This window comes from Aplysia californica, unplaced genomic scaffold (genome assembly GCF_000002075.1).
Source record: "Aplysia californica isolate F4 #8 unplaced genomic scaffold, AplCal3.0 scaffold00414, whole genome shotgun sequence".
NCBI classification, from domain to species: Eukaryota; Metazoa; Mollusca; class Gastropoda; order Aplysiida; family Aplysiidae; genus Aplysia; species Aplysia californica.
Genome location: NW_004797684.1, coordinates 342,164 through 365,039, shown reverse-complemented (window position 1 = coordinate 365,039; position 22,876 = coordinate 342,164). Strand labels below are relative to the sequence as shown.

The 22,876-nt window shown below is 37.6% G+C and overlaps 1 protein-coding gene across 1 annotated transcript; it reads left to right on the top strand.

Annotated features, from left to right (window-relative positions):
• Positions 1-425: 425 nt before the first annotated feature.
• Positions 426-17,412, top strand: LOC101854655 (activator of 90 kDa heat shock protein ATPase homolog 1). Its single transcript, XM_005104312.3, has 9 exons — positions 426-631; positions 4,818-4,897; positions 5,412-5,522; positions 8,521-8,606; positions 10,450-10,570; positions 11,012-11,091; positions 12,071-12,217; positions 12,580-12,681; positions 16,123-17,412. The coding sequence occupies exons 1-9, from the start codon at positions 552-554 to the stop codon at positions 16,345-16,347; spliced, it is 1,032 nt and encodes a 343-aa protein (XP_005104369.1). The 5' UTR covers positions 426-551; the 3' UTR covers positions 16,348-17,412.
• The last annotated feature ends 5,464 nt before the right edge of the window (positions 17,413-22,876 follow it).

Genomic DNA, 22,876 nt, shown 5'->3' with positions numbered 1-22,876 from the left:
TATTAGATCTATATATTTAATTTGTTAATGTTTTGGTCTGTTTTGAATAAACATGCAGTACTTATAGCATGGATATAGATCTGCTCTTCAAACAGCAACCTATACATTTCTCGTTTTAGTTTGTTATTATAAATGCGTTAAATCTACCCACAGTTTGTTTTAGTTTGAGATTGGGTCACATTTATAGCCCACATTAATTATGCAATCTTTCGAACAAGTATGAAAAGATGGAGGGGGATTTTCATAGCAAATGCCATCACTTAAGATCTTAATTAGCTTTGGTTTTGCTCAGTTTGTTCCTTACAGATTGAAAATTACTTCAGAAAATACCTGAGTGAAATGAATGCTTTAAAAAAGTAATGTAGAATGTTGGCATTTAGTATGCTGGTTAAAAACAGTAGGGCCTACTAGGAGATGTCGTTGTTTCTAACATGCTGCTTCCGGTTTTACATTTGTTAGTATTACAGCAGTTCTAGAATACTCCCGTGTTTTCGGCGAGTTGCTGAGTAAAATTCTGTCAAGTTAATTAACAAACTATCCAAGATACAAACATGGCAAAGTGGGGAGAAGGAGATCCTAGATGGATTGTAGAAGATCGCCCTGATGCTACGAACGTAAATAATTGGCACTGGTGAGACAGCAAATTAGATTTAGAATCTAGATCTATTTGAAAGTAGAGTCTCTTGAGACAGGTTGCTGTCTAACTGTGTCAGTCATGACCTAGAGGGTAGACCTAGACGGTGTCTGCTTGAGTTGGGGGCGGAGGTGGGGATGTTCTTATAATATCTTTTTATACTTGCAATCTAATCTGATGGTCTTGGTTCTAACACTGGGACTCATGATTTAATGTCTATAAAAGTAAAGAAACATTTGGAGTGAAAATAAAAATGCGTTGACCTCTCACCCCGTCACTCTCACTCCCGGGTGAGACTTGCCAGTGTTGGCTATTCTCTCACCTGGTGTGAAACAGGACCTGTTTTTCCTAGATATAATTTCTGAATACTTTCTATTGGTGTGGATGATCAAATTGACAAAGCCAAAGAAAAAATGTTGTTATAGCACAAATGTAAACTAATTTGGCCCTCTACAAAGTACACAAAGATGCTACGGTTATTTCACTTTGTGAATCGAGCCGAACTACGCTGGTCGTCATATTGATATGCCCAGAAGTTCTCGCTAGATCTTATATATCTAGGTTACTCCTCTCTCTCCCATCTTTTTCTCCTTCCTCTCTCCCCTCTCCCTCTCACTGTCCGCATACAAAATTGCACGCTTTCAACACAAGAGAGCTGGAATGTTTGTTTACATGGTACATGTATCACGGTGAACACACACCGAGTGAGAATAGCCAAAAGGCTCACCCTCTCACCCCGGGTGAGAGACCTGCAACTGCGCTATTCTCACCCCGGGTGAGAATAGAGGTGGCCAAAATAATTTTAAGCGAAATGGCTTCAAATGGGAAAGACCACCTTTTTTTTCAATTTTATCTTTGTCAACTTTGTGGAGTTATGTAGATATCTAGATCTAGAAGAGGTAGAATTCTAGGCAAACATGGATCTTTGAATTGTTAACCATGTTTTCTAATCATGAATTGAATCCCATTGTTGCCAGGGAGTGTGTTCCTACTGTCAGAGCAAGCTTTAATTTTCAGCTAAGGTCATAGCCTACTCATTGGCCAAAACACCAATGTCTTGGTCAGGGCTCCCCTTTTCAGGCCAACTTAAGAGGTTCCTTCACCCTTTGTTTTCTATTTGAAGGGTTAAACCCTTAAGTTTTAGAAACTTATTTTTAAGGGATAATGTTGTTTTTTTGTTCATTTCTGACACACTAATCCTCTAAAAAAATCGTGTCTCCTAAGTTTATTGTAAGAATTTTTGCATGTTAACGTTTAACTCACACACACACACATTCACACAGACTCACACAGAGTGTGGTGCTTTGACTTATTACCCCCTGCCGTCCACCCTTCTATGTAAGACTAAATTAGGCAATGTTAGGGTTAGGGTAACTAGTGTTACAACTCTTTTAGTTAATTTCGAATTATTTCAAATGATAAAACATTCATTTTTTGTAAAAATGGCGGAGAATGTTAAAGAAGGATGGGGGTAATCTCACGGCAGGGGTAAACTCAAGGCACGACACTGGCAAATACAAGCGACCAGAATGTGAATGGAGCTTCTCTGCTGAAGCCAGCCGGTGTCGCTGGAAACTGCGTGCAGCTGATAAGTAGGTCGACTGCTTCTGTCACAGACAAAAGGTGACTGCCGTGTCATGTGTGTGGGTGTGTTGTAAAATCTTTGACTCGACTTCGGGATAGAGATGGGGGAAAAGTTTTTTTGCCAGATACACACCACCTACGTTTTAAAGCATATATATAAATATGCAAACCCCTGAGACGAAATTTTTAAGAGTAACGCTCACGCACCACCAAAACTTAAAGGGGGTAATCTACAAGTTCCTACTTCAGCAAAACCCATGAAAGCAAAATCACCGCATGCGAAATGAAATGTCTCCGCAAAACCCTTAACATCACAAGACGAGACAGGCAGAGAAATAAAGAAGTAAGAGCAGCTATCGGCACTGAGTCCTGCATGCATTACATGAAAAGACAGAGGATAAAATGGTTTGGACACCTGTTACGCATGTCATCTGACCAGCCACCTCAGGGGACTATGGTTTCGGCTCACTTTCATAACTAACTTCTATTTTTGATGGGCTTATTTTCATGTTGAATTTCTCACAGGTGTTGTTGAGTTCGGTAGTGTGATTTTGGAGGCTTTGTTGGTCATGATGAATTATATTTTGTGAATAGTTTTTTTAAAGTGCTTATAATGTCTGCATGCAGTAAAAAAAAGCCTATTTTCGGGTCATTCCATTCACAAGTGTGAAAACTATCTGGATCTAGAGATCTAGTTTTGCCTTTCCCCAAAATGTCCCCAATTTTCGACTTGGACACAGTAACAGTCATAGTATTCATGTCATTGCTATGCAAATCACCTGCTGCGCTTTGTACTGGCAATCAAGGTGTAATTTTTGGGCTGTTCAGTATCAGAGATGGCTCTCTTTCAAATAGTTACAAGAAAACTTGAGGACGAAAATTAATTAAAATTTCAAACCAATCAGAAGAAAGACTACATGCATGCAAATGTACAATGCCAACAAATGTCTAGAACTGGGGAAACTGCTGTGTTTGTATGATGTATGATTTTCTTCTGTATTTCAAAAGCTAAAAGGAAGTCAACCAGACAGGTGCTCCACATGTCTGTAAAATTTCAGATCCCTGTGTTTAGTACATTTTTATGTACCGGTACCAACTTAAAATTACCACCCATTCAGTGAAAAAACACAGCTGGAAACTGGGTCATATACTGAATAAGTAGCCAGCCAGCATGCAAAAGTTTCTTGATTAGCTGCCTAAAACTAAATAGGTAACAAAGGTCCGTGTTATGTGTTTACCCTATACCTCTGTTGATTTTTGGAGGGGGTGATTGGAGAACAGTGTTGATTCTTTTGAGGTGAAACATATTGTTTTTGTAACAGGTGGAGTAAATTTAACTAATTTCTGCAATTCAAAATTAGACCAAAGTAATTTTAAGCAAAATGTGTTGAAAACGTTGAAGTTTTGTAATACCTCTCAAGCAACAAAAATCCCTATAACTTTCATGTATCAATTGATTTTTTAAAATTTTAAAAACAGCAGTTCTTAAAATGTATTCCTATTTAATTGAAGCTTGTTTAAAAGCAATTTGGTTAAAAATTTTAATTCTTATTGTCATCGCTGCACATGCAACTTTAACTTTTTCATTTACGGACCAATTCTCAAAAAGTAAAGTTTTTTTGCTTGAGGGACATTAATATCTAAATGTGGCAAATTGACCTGCCTCAGGTGGCCAGCTGTGCTAACTCATCGCCTGACGCTTTGTCTTAGATTTTGAATCGGCCCCTCACGCTGTGGACGGGCAGTCATAATTCATTCACTTGTCGATATTGTTAGTCCCTCCACAGAATGTTTACCCAAGTTGACCAATGGGTAGGCCTAACAAAAAATGTTAAGGTGCTGGTGAGGGAAGTGTGTGATCTATCATAAGCTATAAGCCCCGCCTGCAACTCATGCACAAAGCGCATGTGAGGTGACTGGTCACTGTTTTATTTACCTAATCTGTAACAATGGACGTTGACTTGGACTTCAGACAGAAGCGTCGGCCGTTCTCCGGTGGTGGTGACCCGTGTGTTTGTTTTACCATGGCATTCGGTATCATCGTCTTACTTATATAATATTTCTTTCATTTTACCTTTGCACAAAATCAGCAACAAAAAGAAAGTTAACCAAAAAACAAACCGACAAAACAACAACACGAAAAAATCCTTCTTACATCACCCACCCCCTTTTTCAAAAGAAAACAAAAGCCCTTTTGAATTAACCTCAGAAGAGAATGGCTTGCTTTCTTCATTTTGATAAGTCCTACTCTATTAAGTGGACTTGTTCCATTCCCAATTGGAGCAACCAGTTTTACTAGTCAGATAAAATGTGGTACTATGCTTCAGCTTCTATCATGACACTCTGATGTGTATTTTAATTTTTGCATGTATTGTAAATTATTGGTAAAAATAAAGTCTTATACACCCCCGCCCCCTTTGCATAGATATAAAATCTCACTCAGCTGTTATTGTCTATCCCTGTTTTAGTTAGACACAACACATCGTAGCTGTCACCCACATGATGACCTTGGATCTGTGTATGAGATGAAGGTGGGGGGTTTAAAGTTTACTTTTACCTTTCAATGTTTTGACGTCATGATGGTTTGTATAAATTTCAGGGTAGAAAAGAATGCCACAAACTGGTCGAAAGAGAAACTCAAGGAATTGCTGAAGGGGCTCAAAGTTGAGCATGAGAAAGGTAGGTATGAGATTGAAAACTAGCAGCTAATCATTTGGCATTATATTGAAGTTTCAAATAGGTATTTTAGGGTTTTCATCGTCCCAGTTCATTATTTATAAACGTTAGCGCCATAAATTTACATTTTAAAATAAAAGCTTTTCCCTTCCCTGAAATTCTGTTATAGGCTATAATGTAAAAATGTCATTCATGTGCATACTAGGCAATTGTTTGTTCATTGTGAGTACTGTTTTTCGAGGGAATAAAAAGTTCATGTTTGTTAAAAGGTTAGTATGTTTGTTTTCCTCTTTAGTTGAAAGTAATTTTAAATGGTGCTCTATGTTTGATTTGCCATTGAAATAGACTTTATTTGGAAAATCAAAATGTATAGGTGCCAAATATCCTCAGCTGATAAGTATGTGGTTGTGACGACTGTCTTTATCAGAGATGTAAAGTATGCCTTGAAATGAATGATGTCCGTTTAAGTATGTATATATATGTATGAAATGTGTCTTTGTTTTATATGACTTCATAGGAACATGCGAGATCAAAGAAATTAACAGCATTGAAGGAGAAGCCAGTGCAAACAACAGGAAAGCAAAGCTCATTTTCTTCTATGAATTTGAAATAAAAGGAGAATGGTCAGGTGAGGAACCTTGGTTTTGTAATCGTTTTCTGGGCTTCACTTACAGTAACAGTAGGGGGATAACCCCCCCAGATTTTTTCAGAAGTAAACAGAGTGAGTTAATATCTATCTATAGACGATCAATTTATTGTTATTGAAGTTATCGTTTTTTCCTATGTCATGTACGATTTTGGATGTATAATTTAAGATGAGGGCTCTTGTTTAAAAAATTAATGTTTTTAAGACTTGAGTAATCGAGTATTATTGTCAAGTTGAGTCTTCGGACCTTTACAGAATAGAAGTGAGTTGTAAAAAGTTGGGTTTTAAAAAAATTAAAAAATTAAGTGTCACTGATGATCCTCCTGTTTCTGACTTAAAAATTCATCTATTTCTCTTAATTTTGTTTTACTGTTTCTGCTTTTAATTGCCTTTCCATCTACTGAAATGTGACATGCTTATGGAATAATTATACTTTTAACAATAAGTGACCCGCATTCTTCACATCCTTTTTATTCAACTTGTCCTTCACAATTGAATTACATCCTGTTAGTTTCAACGTTTGATTTTGATTTATTTTCTCCTAGCTGTGTGGGAGTTGGGTTAGTATGCATGGTAAGAAGTATGTGTTGGAAGAAAACACTACTGAAATCTATCCAGTCTGTGGGAGAGCCACTGGAAAAAGCAGAAAAACAATAAACTATATGAAATAAAATCCAAACTGGAACAGCGAAATCTTTCGGACCTCTCCAGAAGAGACGAAGTCATTTTTACTCGATTGCGCATCGGACACACAGCCCTGGCCCACAAATACCTCCTACAAGGAGATGAGAAGCCATTCTGTGTCGGATGCGACACAGATTTTACCATTAGACACATCTTAACCGAATGTCTGGACTTTGGAGAGATCCGAAGGAAATATTATAAATGCAAGAAATTGCAAGACATTTTTTCCGTTGTTGTCCAGCAGAATTTTGAATTTTATAAAGGCCATTGGCCTTTATGGTGAGTTGTAGAGTGAAATTGATACAATTAAAAATTTTTATGTTAACTAGAAAAAATTGTTTTAGATAAAAAAAATTATGTATATCTACACTGATTTTTTATAACATTTTAACATTTTAAAGGCTAAAAGCTAACCAACTGTGCAGTGAACTTTTGCGGAAGTAAACAACTTGTGTTTCGCGCGCTCATATGACCTTAGCAGTTGCGAGCGCCGTAAAACCCTATACTACTACTACTACTGAAAATCTATTTATTCCTCACAGAAGGACACAAAAAAAGTTTGTAAAGAATGTAGTACTGGTACCCAAGGAAATATCGGGAAAATTGCTGTGCTATACTACACTGCAAGATTGAATTTGGAGACTTCACTGATTGATTTTCGCCAAAAGAAGCCAACAAAGTAAAAAAAAAAGCTTTTTTTTTTTCCAACAGTTTAATTTTTTAATTTTTTTCTTCATTTTTTCTCTTTTAATCATAAAAACATGCTAGTTTGTACTACAACCTTCACATATCAAATTATTCTTTTCTGAACACCTGGGTGGGTAGTACATGCTTGTAGTTTGAAAGCTACCTTATTATGATGAAAATCATATTGTGTGTAATTTTTAACTCTTGTCCTGCATCTGTGCCGAGATGCGAATCTTATCAGCAACCGATTACGTCGGACGTGCCGGGCAGGCTGCCGGGGTCACTCAGTGTGTACTGTTGGTGTACAGCACACGCACCGGGAAACATGTGTTTTCGCCGTGAATACCGTGGGAGTGTGTTAATCGATGATGAAAATAGCGCTCTATCTTTCATAGCTTTCTATTTATAAAGTGTTACAAACACATGAATAACCCCCTCTCACAAGCTGATAAGACATTACGAGTAGTTACGCCCATTCGAATAACCTTCCTAGACGCTCTTGTTGTTATGAATGACCTGAGGTTCGAAAGGGGATAATGTAAGTCAATTTCCGAATGTTTTGCACTCAAATTGTTCTTTGTACCAGCATAATGGTATTCCAAACTATCAAACAAGCTTCTTTTTTATCAGCTAGTTTCATTTCATACAAAATCAAGCTCATTTGAAAGATTTTGTATAGAAAAATGGAAGTCTTGTTTCCTGACTATCTTTTCGAGCTCCTCATGTCTAAGTGGGTCAATTTCTTCTATAATTTCATTGGACGAACATCTAGAGCTACCAACTTGGCGTGTTTTGAATGAGACGTTTGCTTCGATTACGAACCAACGCAGGCGGTTCTAGAAGAAGGCCACAAACGCACACAAACTCAAGCAGACTGACGCACACACACTTGACCTGCGTGAATGGGGATCCGACTCGGGACCCGAATTTCACGTAAGATGATGCGCGTGCGCTGAGCCAGGGGCTACACTGATTCGGGACCAGAATGAAGGGGAGGTGCTGAAATAGGCTTATCAGGCGACATAAACCCGGCCCCCGCAGGATGAGGGTTAACAGAGCTTGCTGTGACAAAACAAGGAATAGACCTATGACTTAATGGAGACAGTATTGCCTATATTGAAATGAATCAAAGTAATGAATTACCCTCCAGGGCAGTTCTACTGACTGCAGTGTCTTTAGGCCATTCCCAAAGGGGGGACATAGACCATGTTCTTATTCACAGTAGAACTGTAATTGTAAATGGGCTGATTCATCAATGTCATGCTCATAACTGCCTGAACTGCAGCAGGGAACTGCTGCTTTTTCTTTCCTAATCCTTACTATCGTCATTTTCCCCTCTACTTCTTTTGTATGTTTGTCACACTCTTGTGACCCGCTATTTCCGGGGTGCCTTGATAGTCAAAGCAGACTTTGTGCTGTTGAAGTTAGAGAGGTGAGCAGAGTAAGTCTGATTCCCTGTAAGGACTTCTCTGTTGACATCCACCCCTTGGCGCTCATATGACCTTATGCAGTTGCGAGCGTTGTAAAACCCCTACTAAAACAAATATATATGTGTTCTACCTGATGAGCGTTGGAAATTATCTTCATTGTTCCCCTTTTTTACTGACAGGCATTCTGAATGACGATGTCAAGTCATACAAAGGAAAATTTGTTATACCCAACTTGAGTGAGGAGAATGAGCCAAATGAAATTGATGTGAGTAGTCTTGCACTAAATACAGAAGCTTTTGGCATTTTTGCTTTGACTGTTTATTCCTCTGTGGCCTTTTGATAAAGCTGTAAAATTTTAAGGATAGCTTTAAGTGTTTGTGGATGGGGGTTTTTTTTTAGGGGGGGGGAGGGGGGGTTCTGATCCTTACCTGTCCTCAAAGAAAGTTGCATTTGAAAATAGCAAAAGTTGCAAAAAAGTTGCAAGAAAAATGAACAAAAGTTACAAAAAAGTTGCAAGAAAAATGAACAAAAGTTGCAAAAAAGTTGCAAGAAAAATCAACAAAAGTTGCAAAAAAGTTGCAAGAAAAATGAACAAAAGTTGCAAGAAAAGTTGCAAGACGTGTATAGCTAAAAATGTCGTGGAACTATTGGAATACATTGTTGCTATGCTCATTGCAATCAAAGTAACTAACGTGAGTTTTGTTAGATCAAACTCAAAAGTTAAATGTGAATGTCTACTGTACCCACAAAAAAAAAAAAACTGCCTGGAGGTTGCTTGCATGGTGTACAAAAACAGTTTGTCCCCTGACACGTGCGTCAGGTCCTCAAACTCTCGCTGACGTTGGGAAGGTGTGACCAGCGTGGTTTTGGGGCTGTTCAAATATAATCTTGCACCTTTTGGGGGATTTTTGCCCCCCCCCCTTTACACTTTTCTTACCTTTTCCTCCTCCCTCCCCCCCCCCCCCCCCCCCATTTTCGGCCTTTTCCAGGCGTAAGGTTATGGATGAATCGATCCATGTCTAGATCTACCCTCCTGGCCTAAGATTTAAAGTCTTTCACTAATTTTTATGCTAGATCTATCTACTTGGTGCTACGGAACCACGCAAGCTAAATAATCGGACGATCCTGTTTACGATTGAGTTTTCTCTATATCTAGATCTAGAGTCTAGACTTAGCTAGATCTAGAAGAAGTAGAAGATAATTCAGTCAAACCAGGACTATTGGGGAGGTCAGGTCGGGACGGGTCGGTTTGCTCGACAGACTAATAGCGCAAATTGATCGCGCCCGACTCGTTGCCTCAAAAACAAACGCGTTGTTTTCAGGCAACGAGTCGGATAGATGTACACTATAGTTTAAGGTTTGTCAATTGCCACCGCGTCACTCGGTGGCAATTGACACTACCATAGTTTAAAGGGGGTAACTCTATGTCCCGACTTGATCTCGTCCGCAACGGGCACTGGGGGCATCCCGTAGATCTAGTGCAAAGGAAGTGGTAGATCTAATTCCAGGTACGAATTGTCCCTCTTCGCGTCATTATTTTTAGTTGTGGAAGAAAATTTTGGTTATTTTTACCTAAATTAAATTATTAATTTTCAACTTTTGCAGAAAATTGCCTAAAATTCGCAAATTCACGAAAAAGGCAAAAGTTGCGGAAAAGTTGCACTGAGGCCAAAAGTTGCGTGCGCAACTTGCGGGTTGCGCACGCGAATTTCTCTGAGGACAGCCTTACTCATGGGTCATCGTTGTGGGTGGTTAGGGGTTAGGATTATTCCCACTACACTCCAGTATGCCTCTCTCACTAGCAGTGGAATAGCAATTTTTTACTTTTTGTGGTATTTAAGCATAATATTCAAGGACAGGTTACCATCATGGGGTGACTTTTGTTTGTTACTCTGTCAGATAAAGGGACCTATTGTCTGTGCATGTCCCTAAAGCATTTTTCTTTGACCATCACAAATGAGAACCTGGGTTTTGTGTGATCTGAAGCTTTCTGTGATGTTTTCTTGCTAAGTGTTGTCAGAAGAAAGAAGAAAAGACTGTGTTTTAAGTGATGACGTGTGTTAAGCTGTGTTTCTATACTGGATGAAGTCAATTCTTGTTTGTTACAGGTGAATGTGACGGCAGATAAAAGTTGTGATGAAGCACATAAGCTGAAGGATATTTTTAGAGTTGAGGGAGCAAACTTGATAAGAGAGCGTTTGGCTAAATACATAGAGGATCTAAGATTGGGTAAGATTCTGGATTTTTCACTTATCCTTGATTAGATATGCAGCTATCATAAAAGAGTATATCTGGTCAAAAACCTGTTCTACAATTTTGATGAGTTTGTTAGTCTTTATTATTTTCCTGAGAGATATAGAAAAGACAGTAATGATACAGTATAAGCTGATCTTCATTCTTAGGCGGGTTCTAGTCATGGTACATTTTTGTGTTGTTGTTTTTTTTAATGCACCAGTTAGGTTCATACTTCAGTGTTTCAATAAATTGCTACCTTTAAGAATGTTCTCCTCTGTTTTAAGAGTCTGTTATTGTTATCGTGTGTTTAGATCATATGAGATAAAAGTTTATCTTTACAACTTCGTACTGGTTTAGACTTATAGATCTATAGGTTCAAACGGACTGTATCACAGTTAATTTAATTTTTTTTTGGTCATGCATGTTTTGCCGCAGAGTACAGTCAGAACATCATCCTACCCACCAAAGGCAGTGAGCAGAGCACAAGTCAGGCGAAAGCTCCTAGCAGTGGGGAGGTAGAGACTGTTTTTGCTTTTTGTCATTCTTTTATTATCTCTATAGTTGTTGTTTTTATTTTGTTTTGTCTCCTCCTCCTCCTCCACTGGTAGGCCCTGCTTCTTTTCTTTTTCTCTGTTGTTTCTGTCTATGTCTTACATTTTCCCTGCACTATATATGACAGTTATTATGCTGATGTGCTTCTCCACACTCAAACTCCTCTTTCTCCTCCTCCACTTCCTCCTTTCCCCCTCCTCCTCCATTATATATGTTGTCCCAAGTACTTGTCTTAGTGTTAAATTTATTGAATTGAATAAGCAAATTATGTATTTTGGTGTGGGCTATGCTATTCCATTTATTTTTCAAGTTCCCCTTTTTTTCTCCTTCAATTATTGTGGGTGGTTGGCGGGTGCTCTGGTGTGGTTTGCTCCTTCTTTCCTATCAAACATCTTTTGTCCTGATCTCTCCTCCTCCTTTTTTATGTTTGTTACTCTCTTGTAACACCTCTAATCTTCGGCACTTATATGACCTTATTGTGTTGCAAATGCCGTAAAACTCTTACTAAAACAAATGATCAATTCTTTTGGGAATGTGGTTACTAGTTCATATCTGTGTTCACTGCTAAATTTTGCTGTAAGAGTCGGAGTGTTGGAAATATCTCCTAAATTACTTTTAGTTGTAGATACATATTTGGGTAGCCTGAATGTTTGAGTGATTAGTGAGCACAGAATGTTTGTGAGACTTGATTATATGGGTAGTCACTGCTGCACAAAGCTGGCTAGTTTATAACTTGCCAAATGATTTTTATTCTTTTGGTGGTGCCACAACTTTGATACATTTTAATTTCCTTTTTTTAAGTTATATTTTTCTTTTGTGTCAATTCAGAAATACCCTTTTTGTTGAAATATTGTCGCAGATTTAATCTTTTAATGAATTGTTTCTTGTTTTTGCTAATTTAATTTCAGTAAAATTGACCATTCGTGATATTTGTCTTTTCAGAATAAGTCGAAGCAGGAGATGAACAAGTTTGTCACAACAGAAAAACCAGTAGGAGTTGGTGTTCGCATCACAACTAAAACGCTGACTATGACAGAATCGTTTCACTGCCAGCCATCTGATCTGTACCGAGCGCTGACTCTCCGGCCAGTGAGTGACTTTCTGATTGATTGTTTTTTTTAGCATGCCCTGGTTAACCATCTTTCCAAGGATTTGGAATTTATTGCATTAGTGATATTTGTTTTTTAAATTTTTTTTATTACATGACGTGGTCCATTAGTATTAACTTAGTTGGTATCATGCTTGACCATTGAATGGATGGCCCTGGTTCGAATTCCAGACTGGGCATTCTTGAACATGGAACATTTTATTTGTGAAATTTTCAAGGCTCTCAACATATTTCGCTTTAATTCGGACGTCCCACCTCTGAAATAAATTAATATTGTTGACAAGGGCGTTTAACCCGTATATTTTACACACTGGCCTGACAATTAACTTTTGTACCTCTGTAGATGGTGGAGGCCTACATGGGGAGTGACATCGTGTTTGAACCAGCCAAGGGTGAGCGATTCTCTCTGGCTGGAGGAAACATTGTGGGCCAGTTTGTGGATTTGGTAAGTGATGATTTCTGGTTTGGTGTGTCACAAATTTGTCGGCCCTTTAGAAGTTTTTTCATCTCATATCTACCTCTGCATTTTCTGTTCTTAGTCCTGTGTGACATGGCATCAGCCTGAATGATATGAGCTCAGCAATGACTGGATTAGCAATAAAGATGATAGTGCTTCAGGGTTGGTGATTTTTTATATTTTTAAAATAAAAATTAAAAAATCGATTTTAAAAAAATTAAGTCAGATTTAAAAAAATTTAAATCGCATAGGATATTTTATATTTTTAAAAAAAATGTCAACACAGTTTGGGATTTTGGGTGGCTAAAAGTAAGTTCTTTTAGTGCAAAATGCATTGTCTTTATTTTAACTAATGATTAATTTAAGCAACTGCAATTTTAGAAAGCCTTTATCTGCTATATCAGTGAATTATGGCTACAGACAAAAAATGAAGAAAATGTCAGTCTAAAAGGAAGGGGGGGGGGGGGTAATTATGAGATAAATATGCATTTTATTACAGTGTGTGTGTGTGCGCGCGCTTGTGTTCGTCTAAAAAGAAAAAGAAAATGCTAATTTCAATTATGAAAAAAAAGTAAATTGAATACAGTATTATTTTACTACTTACAGTGACGGGGGGGGGGGGGGGGGGGGGGAAAGCAGACTTTTAAGCATGATTATTTTAGTCTACTAAACCTTGAATCTATTTTATAAAACCATGGAAAGGAATTCTGAATGTTTTAAGATGTAAAAACAGAATACATTTTTTAAAAGTGATTTAAATCACTGAGTTTTATTGTTAAAATCAAGTTGATTTAAATTTTTAAAAATCAACTGATTTAAATCAACCCCACCCTGGTTTTCAATTATGAAAAAAAGTAAATTGAGAACTGTATTATTTTACAGTGACAGGGGGGAAAGCAGACTTTTAAGCATGATTATATTAGTCTACGAAACCTTATATCTGGTTAATAAAACCAAGGAAAGGAATTCTGAATGTTTAAATATATGTAAAAACTGAATACATTTTTTTGAAAAGTGATTTAAATCACTGATTTTTATTTTAAAAATCAAGTTGATTAAAATAAAAAAAATCAACTGATTTAAATCAACACAGCTCTGATTTCAATTTTGGAAAAAAAAAGTTAATTGAATACTGTATTATTTTATAGTGAAAGGGGGGGAAAGCAGACTTTTAAGCATGATTATATTAGTCTACTAAACCTTATATCTGTTTTATGAAACCAAGGAAAGAAATTCTGAATGTTGAAATGTGTAAAAACTGAATAAAAATAAATTTTAAAAAAATGATTTAAATCACTGATTTTTATTTTAAAAATCAAGTTGATTTAAATAAAAAAAATAAACTGATTTAAATCAACCTGATTTAAATCAACCCAACCCTGTAGTGCTTTATGAACAATATTGTCAAAAGAGCTCTTGCAAAATATGAAATTTTGGTTTAAGAAAAAACAACCTGTGTACTCTTTTTTAGTTTCATTGGATAATGTTTATGTTTCAATAAAAGTGATTGTGAATGTACATATCAGCATCATTATGTCATATTTGCACAGCTGCCAACCAGTACGAAAAATATAATTTAATTTTAATACTAATGATACTACATTTTTGTATGTCCGAGTATGGAAGTTCGTTTTCCTATTGGAAAATACATATTTTTTGTTTTCTTTTATTGCATCTCACAGAGTTGCCAATGCTGAACAAAAATTATGAACTTTCAAGATTGGATTTGGGGATTATATTGAAAACAAAGCCGATAGGTCAATTGTAGTTGTGATCGTTTCCATAGACCTATTTATCTGTTGAACACAAATTTATTGAATGTAGAAAAAATGTGTGAAGGGTTTGGAGGGGGTCTTACTGGGCCAGTACCCAACATCTTGAGTGGCTACGTGGGTAGTGTCTTTTTTTGTTGTTGTAGTTTTAAAATGTTGGCAGCTATGTATCAGTAAGTTGGGCGGGAGGTTGAACAGGCGACATTCTATAGACCTGCATGTTTGCCGACAATCGTCTGAAATCTGACAATCGCGAGCCGGCCGATGCTATCGCTAGGCCCACCTGTATCAGTCAATGACAATTTGCGTAGTGCGAGGCCTGGCCGACTGCCAGCGCCCCCTTTTTCTCCCGTCGGCTTTGTCGGCACTTTCATTTTCGCGCCGACTGCCGACATCGGCTTTTCCAACATAATTGTCGGAACCTGAGTAGAAATTCGAACACGAAAAAGGACGACGACCTAAATTATCTACTTTCAGTTTCGTGCTCGAGCTGCCATTTTGAATTTCGTTTGTTGACTAATTCAATTGTTCAGGTCATGTGGATTCATTCAAGTCCGACTCACTTGTTCTAATAGAATTAGATCTAGATTTATATAGATCTAGATCATTATAGACCTCAATGGAGGATTCATATTCCATTTCTATTGTGTCAAACCCTATCATAGGTTGTGCTGTAATATTAATGTTGGTAAAAAGCATTTCATCAGGTGCGTGAATTATTTATTTATTTAGATTCTAGACTCGGCTGAGTCCCTCTGTTCGGAATCGGGTGCGGATTTCTAGATCTAGTTCAAGGCCTATTCCTATTCACTTGTTCTACTAGATCTAGATCTAGATCTAGATATATTTAGATTTCTAGATCCATATGGAGGATTCATATTTCAATTCTATTGTACAAGTGTTATTGTATCAAACCCTATTAAAGCAATGTAGATGTAGGCCATATAATTATACTATGCCATATTATGCTCCTTGTTTGTTTTGGAGTGTGGTTGTAAATTTTAATATTTTTTTAAAATTTTGGACTTGTGCTGGCCTTCTTACATGAGGCCTGTTGCAGGTTCTTTTTTGGGGTAGGCCTAGGGGTAGGGTTAGAGTTAGGTCTCTTCTTTACTGTGATTGTTGGGGTTGTCGCTCGTTACTCGGAAGTCCTTCCTTATGACACCCACAAAATTGACAAAATCTCTTGGGGGGGGGTTGCGTCAAATTTTCAGACAATCTGGTTGAGGCTCACATGCAGGTCTAATTCTAGTGTAGCCTGCTTCTTCTTTTCTGTTACTCTTTTTGTCTCATAGCTTTAAGCAATATATATCAATATCACGGTTGTAATTTGATTATTGCCAGAGTGAGTTTATCTTTGTGGTTTGAAAGTTTGGTCCTAATTTAAGAAATGCTATGACTATTTCTGAGTGTTTTTCAATTGTATTTTCACTAGTTGCTGTGTGGCACCTTGATGAAAAGATCAACAAAATGGTATAGTTTTTTGAGTTTCAAAAATAATTTTTTAAGGTCCCTGATCAGAAAATTGTAAAGTTTTGTAGTATTTTGTGTTTTGTATTCTTTTGGTGTGAGTGGGGGGTTTGTTTCTCTTTACTTTTTCAAGGTCTGCGACCAGAAGATTGTCATGTTTTGGGTTGCATTATTTTTTTTCAACAAGGTCCCAGACCAGAAGATTGTCCAGCAGTGGCGGGTCAAGTCCTGGCCCGATGAGCACTACTCTGAGGTGACCATTGAGCTGAAAGATAAGGACGGCTCCACGCAGCTATCCCTGAAGCAGACGGGCGTCCCTGACCTGGAACTGGACAAGACGAGAGACGGCTGGAAGGTCAATTACTGGGATCGAATGCGACAGATATTTGGATTTGGGGGGCGACTTTTTTGACAGCTAAACACGCTTTTGAGTAGGTTATTATACACATCACCATCCAGGCTTGTATTTATATTTTGTTTTTTCATGAATCATCCTTTCATCTTGAGCGAGTACATGTTAAATAATGTTGAATGGTGTATTGCTAGAGCATGATATGTGTGTGGTTCTTCATGATTTGTGGAAATGCCAAGGATTCTTAGACGCTAATGTTGTTGTGCAGGTATTTTTTAAAATAAAAAGTGATAGAAATGACTGATTGATGTGGAATGAGTAGGGAAGGTGTTTCTTGCTTCTTAGCAGAGAGAGACCTACCCATTCCTCAAGGTTGGTGGAGATGGAGCTGTTCTCTGGCTAATAAGCAACACACTGCTTGTATTATTGAATGCCATTCTGCCTGCCTCCCCCTCCCCCACGCCATAGTTACTGATGATTGAGGATGCTGTTTATATTGAATACCCCTGTCTGCCAACACTCCCCCCCCTCCCCTCTCACCTCCAAATTACCTCTAGTAGTTAGAAGTCTAGACCAATATCAGGGATCTCCAGACAAAAACTTCTGAATGTGCCCTAGTCCAATGTGTACCTGCCCTGAGCACTTCCACATTCTACACATTTTCTAGGGCTTTATTCCCTAGATTGGTCGAAAACACACAAAATGTACGCACAATTGTACAAACACACGCACTCACACACATTCACAGATGCATGTTCAACAACATGCATACACTGGTTCTCTCAAGCTGCCTTGTATTAGGAGTCTTTTTTACAACAAAAGACCATATGTAAGCCTATGCCTTTTGTGTTCGTAGAATTTTTTTCTTTTGCTGAAAGCATCTTTAAATGGGGCTCAAAAAGTTATTCTATCCCTCTTTAGACTTTAAAGACAGAAATGCTTTTCAATATGTCCTCTTTTTTTATTACTCAGACATTGTGTCCCTATCCATGGATGAAGGAAGTCGAATCTTGTCTTTAAGGATGTGATTTTATTGTGTTATTATATAGAATGGGTTTTTTTAGTTGTTGTTTTTTTTCTCATACTGCAACATGTTTTTGAATAAACTGATGAAAAAACACTTTCGCTACCATCTTTGGTGTTTAGCTTTCTTGCGCAATGATCATTTTGTGTGTCTTTCTACATGTCTCAAAGGTCTTGATTTATGACATGGTTTCTTATAGAGAGGGCATTTGGTTGAAGGGCATGTGGTTGCAGAACAAAAGATTGGAAACTGAATTGTGAGACACCTGACTCATTGTGCAAAATTTTTCAGTTCATGTATAAATATATTAATGACAGGGATATCACCTTGTACAATTGTACAGACTTGTCTTGTAATCCAAATGTCTCATGAATTTTTTTAAAACTGTTGCACAACCGTTTTAATGTAACCTTTTAACTCTTAGAGCAGCGTTGCGCGGAGTCTATCCATTCACACCAAGAATGGTGTTGCGCTGCGTTTCAATTGCTGAACCCGCGACACTGCTGTGGTATTACGTTTCTTTCAGGTCTAGGAATACTGTCCGATAAGAATTGACTGAAATAGAGGCTATATATAGCATAAATAGAGTTCTTTTATTGAGGGAGTTTTTGAATGGTCTAAATTGGCCCAGAATTAGTGCGTGTGTGAATTTAAAAAGTAAATATTATGATGAATTGTCCGGTGGGATGGAGTTGAAACTTGGGCAAATCCAGGGAAAGTTTTAAAATAACTTACAAAATCAGCCCGTGAAGTGATCTCAACCAAACAGCCAAACAAAGACACGAAAGTTCATTTCTTGGTCTACTGTTATATAGGGTATTTTTACATCGCAAGAGGAGTTGGTTATTTTTTAGTTCGATGAAATGTGTAACGAAGAAAAACCCGATACACAACTATAATGGAAGGGAGGAATAAATAACTTGCCCATAGTGTACTGCAACGGAAACTGTCTGGTTAGAAGCAATATTCTTTTACTAATATAGCTCCATTTTCCCCGATCATTTTGTAAAGAAATCTGTATAAAAATGAATTATTTAATAATCTATGAATTATATTCTTTGAAGATTATCTCCCTTTCCAAGGATTTTGGGGTATCAATGCCTTTCACCCCTGGCAGGGTATAGGCCACATAAAAGCTCCTTCCATTTATCTCTGTCCTGAGCCATCCTTCCAAGCTCGTTCCAAGTGAGCTTCATTTCTCTCATGTCCCTTTCCACGCATCTCCTCCATGTTTCCCGTGGCCTACCCCTGCCTCGTGCTCCTTGTGGGTTCCACTGCAGTGACTGTCTTGTGATGTTTCCGCTGGGCTTTCTTAAGGTGTGTCCCCTCCATCGCCACTTTCTTAGTCCTATTTCTACTTCTATATCCTTTGTCCTGTCCTTTCCCACAGCTCTTCATTTCTTATTCTTTCCTGCCACTTAATTCTTAAAATACTCCTCATACATCTGTTGATGAAAGTCTGGACCATATTCAGTACTGTCTTCGTTGTCTTCCAAGTTTCGCAGCCGTAGAGGAGCACAGACTTGACGTTGGAGTTAAAAAGTCAAATCTTGGTGCGCAGTGAGATGTTGCTTGCTTTCCTGACTTTTGATAATATTTTGGGGTATGCGTCGTGACAAATCTCCAGGAGGTAAATGGCTAACAAAGAATGTGGAGTGAGAACGACAAAAATTTGGCTAATAATGATAATCATAGATACAGTCGACTCCACTTGTGTTGAGTTGATCTTCAGTTAAGTTTATCTTTTTCTCGGGTCGGTCCCAACTGTTATATGTTGAGTTTTACTCAAATGTAAACACGCTTGAGTTGAAGTGCCTTTTTTCCCACGGGTGCAAATTTAAGGTGGTTCTAATTACGTAGGGCAAATCAACTCGCAATCTCTCTCTTGCCCTTTTTTACTCCCAGTGGAGCACAGGCCATCAACAACAGTACTCCAGCGAAGCCTGTCCTGAGCATCCTTTTCTATCTGTTTCCATGATGTCCCCGCTTTTTCAATTTCCGCTGATACCACTCGCCTCCATGTCATCTTAGGTCTTCCCTTCTTACGCTTAGACCTACATAACATAGTATCTCTCCTTGAAACAGTGAGAAGTGTGTGTGTGACATCACAATGCAATAACCTTGTCTGTTGTTACTTCCACTTCTCCTCCCCTCATTACCCCCAAGGCTATAGGGCATGGAACACTGCTAGATAATAAGAAATACAGTAAAACCTCCATATGTTCTCAGCTGAAAATGCCTCTCAAATACAACGTTCACTTTCTGAAGTCCTGAGTCCCAGCAAGTACTTTTACTCTTTAAAAGTTATAGAGTGGAAACCATATATATAATAGGCCCGGTAATAACAGGGATCCGGTAATAACAAGGATGTTTAAAATCCCCGTTTTTTCCTACTCTTTGTCTATTAAAAGTTATCGCAATAACAGAGCCTCATCGGAATACCATATATAATCTTCTCATGTTATGTTAGTTTTGTTAGAGTTTTGCTGCCAGTTTATGCTTCCATTTTTCTGTCTCTCTCACTCAGTCACTCACATACCCATATATATATATACAGAGCTGTTAAAGTACTTTTTAAAAAGTACTTAAGTACAAATTTAAGTACAATCTAAAAAATGTACTTAAGTACAGTAAAAGTACTTTCCTGTAAAATGTACTTGAGTACAAGTACTTTTTAAAAAAGTACTTATGAGTACTTTCTGCTAATATGCTAAAACACTTCAGCGCTTATGATTGAATAACATATCCAGTAAACTTGACAAATTAGGCTATTTATTACTAAAAATGTAAACAGTATACAAAACATTTGAATATACTATGTACGCACTGAACGAAGGTGGAAATGGTCCGTGAAATTGAAAAAAGAAAACCCCAAACAAACTGACACAACTAGTGGGTAAGTGATATTATGAATAGAAAATGTTTGAGCAAGACAATGTTATCAAATCTAAGTCAGTCCAAAAGGTCGGAAAGTTCTACCGAAAAAGTATCCAAATTTGAAATGTAGATACAAAGTTGCTCTTAAGAAAACAGAAAATTGATGAAAATGGCCAGCATAGAAGTTTATGGAAAAGTGCATTGAATTCTTCATTAACAAATCCTCAAGGAATCACAGTAGCCTTAAGCAAAAACCACCAAAAAAAAAGTTTTAAAAAGAAATTTAGGTAGCCTCAAAAATTGTTACATACATTGAGAACACAGTTTCAGTTTCAATTGATTATAGTGGTAAGACAGATTTTGGTAACACTGTGTGGTCCACAGCGCCCAAGGCAAACCAAAATACAATAGTTTCCTAGAGTTTAGTAAGTGTAGTAAAACCAAAGATTCTCTACTACAGTAGTCTCCGCCTAAGACCCCAGTGCTCGGAAGCAAGAAAAATATGGGATCTCAGCCGACGAAGCCACGGAAGAATCTACAATGACCCATGAACTGACGTGACCCCTAGGTGGATTTATGACATATGGCGAGCAAATAGTGGTCAACCTTGATGACCAACCACAGTGGCATATAATATACACACTCATTAGCCTATCGTGAGTCTTGAGATCTTTATCTACGTTTATCCAGTTGCCCCTCCCCTTCACCTGTCCTACAATTTTAGCTTTCCATCTATGATTGAGTCCCCCCCCCCCCCCCAACCGCCTTTACTTTGTCTTTACGCATCATTGCGTTGTGGTCACACCAATTAAAATTAAGGCTGTCTCGCAAATTCGGGAATAGAGAAAAACTGCTTTCAATGATCAGGGAAGAGTTCACAGTTTGATGTGATCTCGCCTGAAGCGAACGTGTAGGCCCTACCCACCCAGTGAGTGATGTAAGTTTAGGTGGTGAGCTCAGATGCGAGTGCGGTGTTCGGGGAAAAGAAACGCATCGGTCAGTTCACACCTTGGTGTGATCCCGTCTGGAGCAAACACTGTACCGTTTCATGGAGTTTTACAACGCTTGTGATCACATTCACGATAGTGGCTGATCTTTGACGCGACGGGCCGTTCTTTGATCTCAATTTTTAACTCTTGGTTGATCGGCTGTGCCTGCCCGGGTGTTTGTTCCGTAAATTATGATCAGAAATGCCGGCACTTTCCATTTCATTAAGCTTCAAAAGTACTGAAAATGTACTTTAAAAGTACTCAAAAGTACTTTTATAAAAAGTATCGGAGTACAGTAAAAGTACTGGTTTCAAAAATGTACCGGAGTACAGTAAAAGTACCGAAAATTGTAACGTAAGTACAAGTACCGGAGTACTTGTACTCCGCTACAACCAGCTCTGTATATATATATATATATATATATATATATATATATATATATATATATATATATATATATATGTATATGTATATATATGTATATGTATATATATATATATATGTATATGTATATATATGTATATGTATATATATGTATATGTATATATATATATATATATGTATATGTATATATATATTTATATATATATATATATATATATATATATATATATATATGTATATGTATATATATGTATATGTATATATATGTATGTATATGTATATGTATATTTATATATATATATATATATATATATAAAAAAAATATATAAAATATACAAAAATATATATATATATATATATATATTATATACACTCCTACCTTGATTTTGTAATCCCGGTGGTTAAGTTGAACTTCGGATAAATAGATCTTTTTCTCACTCCCCTGACAATTCTTTGGTGGTCGACTGTATAAGAATTCTATGATTCAAAGAGGTAGGCAAACCTGATTATCCCGCCAACCTTACAATAACGTAAAAGCATGATGTTGGTGTATAAATAACATGGTTCTAATATTATCCTCCGGAATCCCACAGAAATTGGTTAACCTCATCAGGAGCATGTACAAAGGGACAAGTTGCAGGGTTATACATGATGGTCAGCTCACTGACAGCTTTGACATCAAGACCGGTGGGAAACAGGGATGTTTACTATCCCCTTTCCTCTTTATCTTGGCAATCGACTGGCTGATGAAGGAAACCACCAGAGGACATAGAAACGGTATATAGTGGACCCCATGGACAGTTGGATGATCTGGACTTTGCAGATGACTTGGCACTTCCGTCGCATACCCAGGAACAGATGCAAACAAAGACTTCAGTATTAAACGGCCTATCGGAGTCTGTTCGATTGAGGGTCCACCCCGGAAAGTCAATGGTCCTAAGGGCAGATGCACAACGAAGGGAAGAGGTCACAATAGAAGGAAAGGCACTAGAAGACGTTGAATCCTTCTGCTATCTTGGGAGTATAATTGACAGAGAGGGAGGAACAGGTGCTGAAATGAAGTCCCGCATTGGAAAAGCATAGGTTGCTTTCATATCTTTGGATAGGATTTGGAAGACCAGAGCTATCTCACTTCGAACAAAGCTGAGGATTTTCAATTCAAATCTGAAGTCGGTCCTGTTGTATGGATAAGAGACTTGGAACGCATCACAGACTTGCATAAAGACATAAAGAGGAACCAGGTTTTCTTGAACAGGCGTCTAAGAAAGTTACTGAGGATCAGATGGACAGACAGGGTCACCAATGTGGAAGTGTT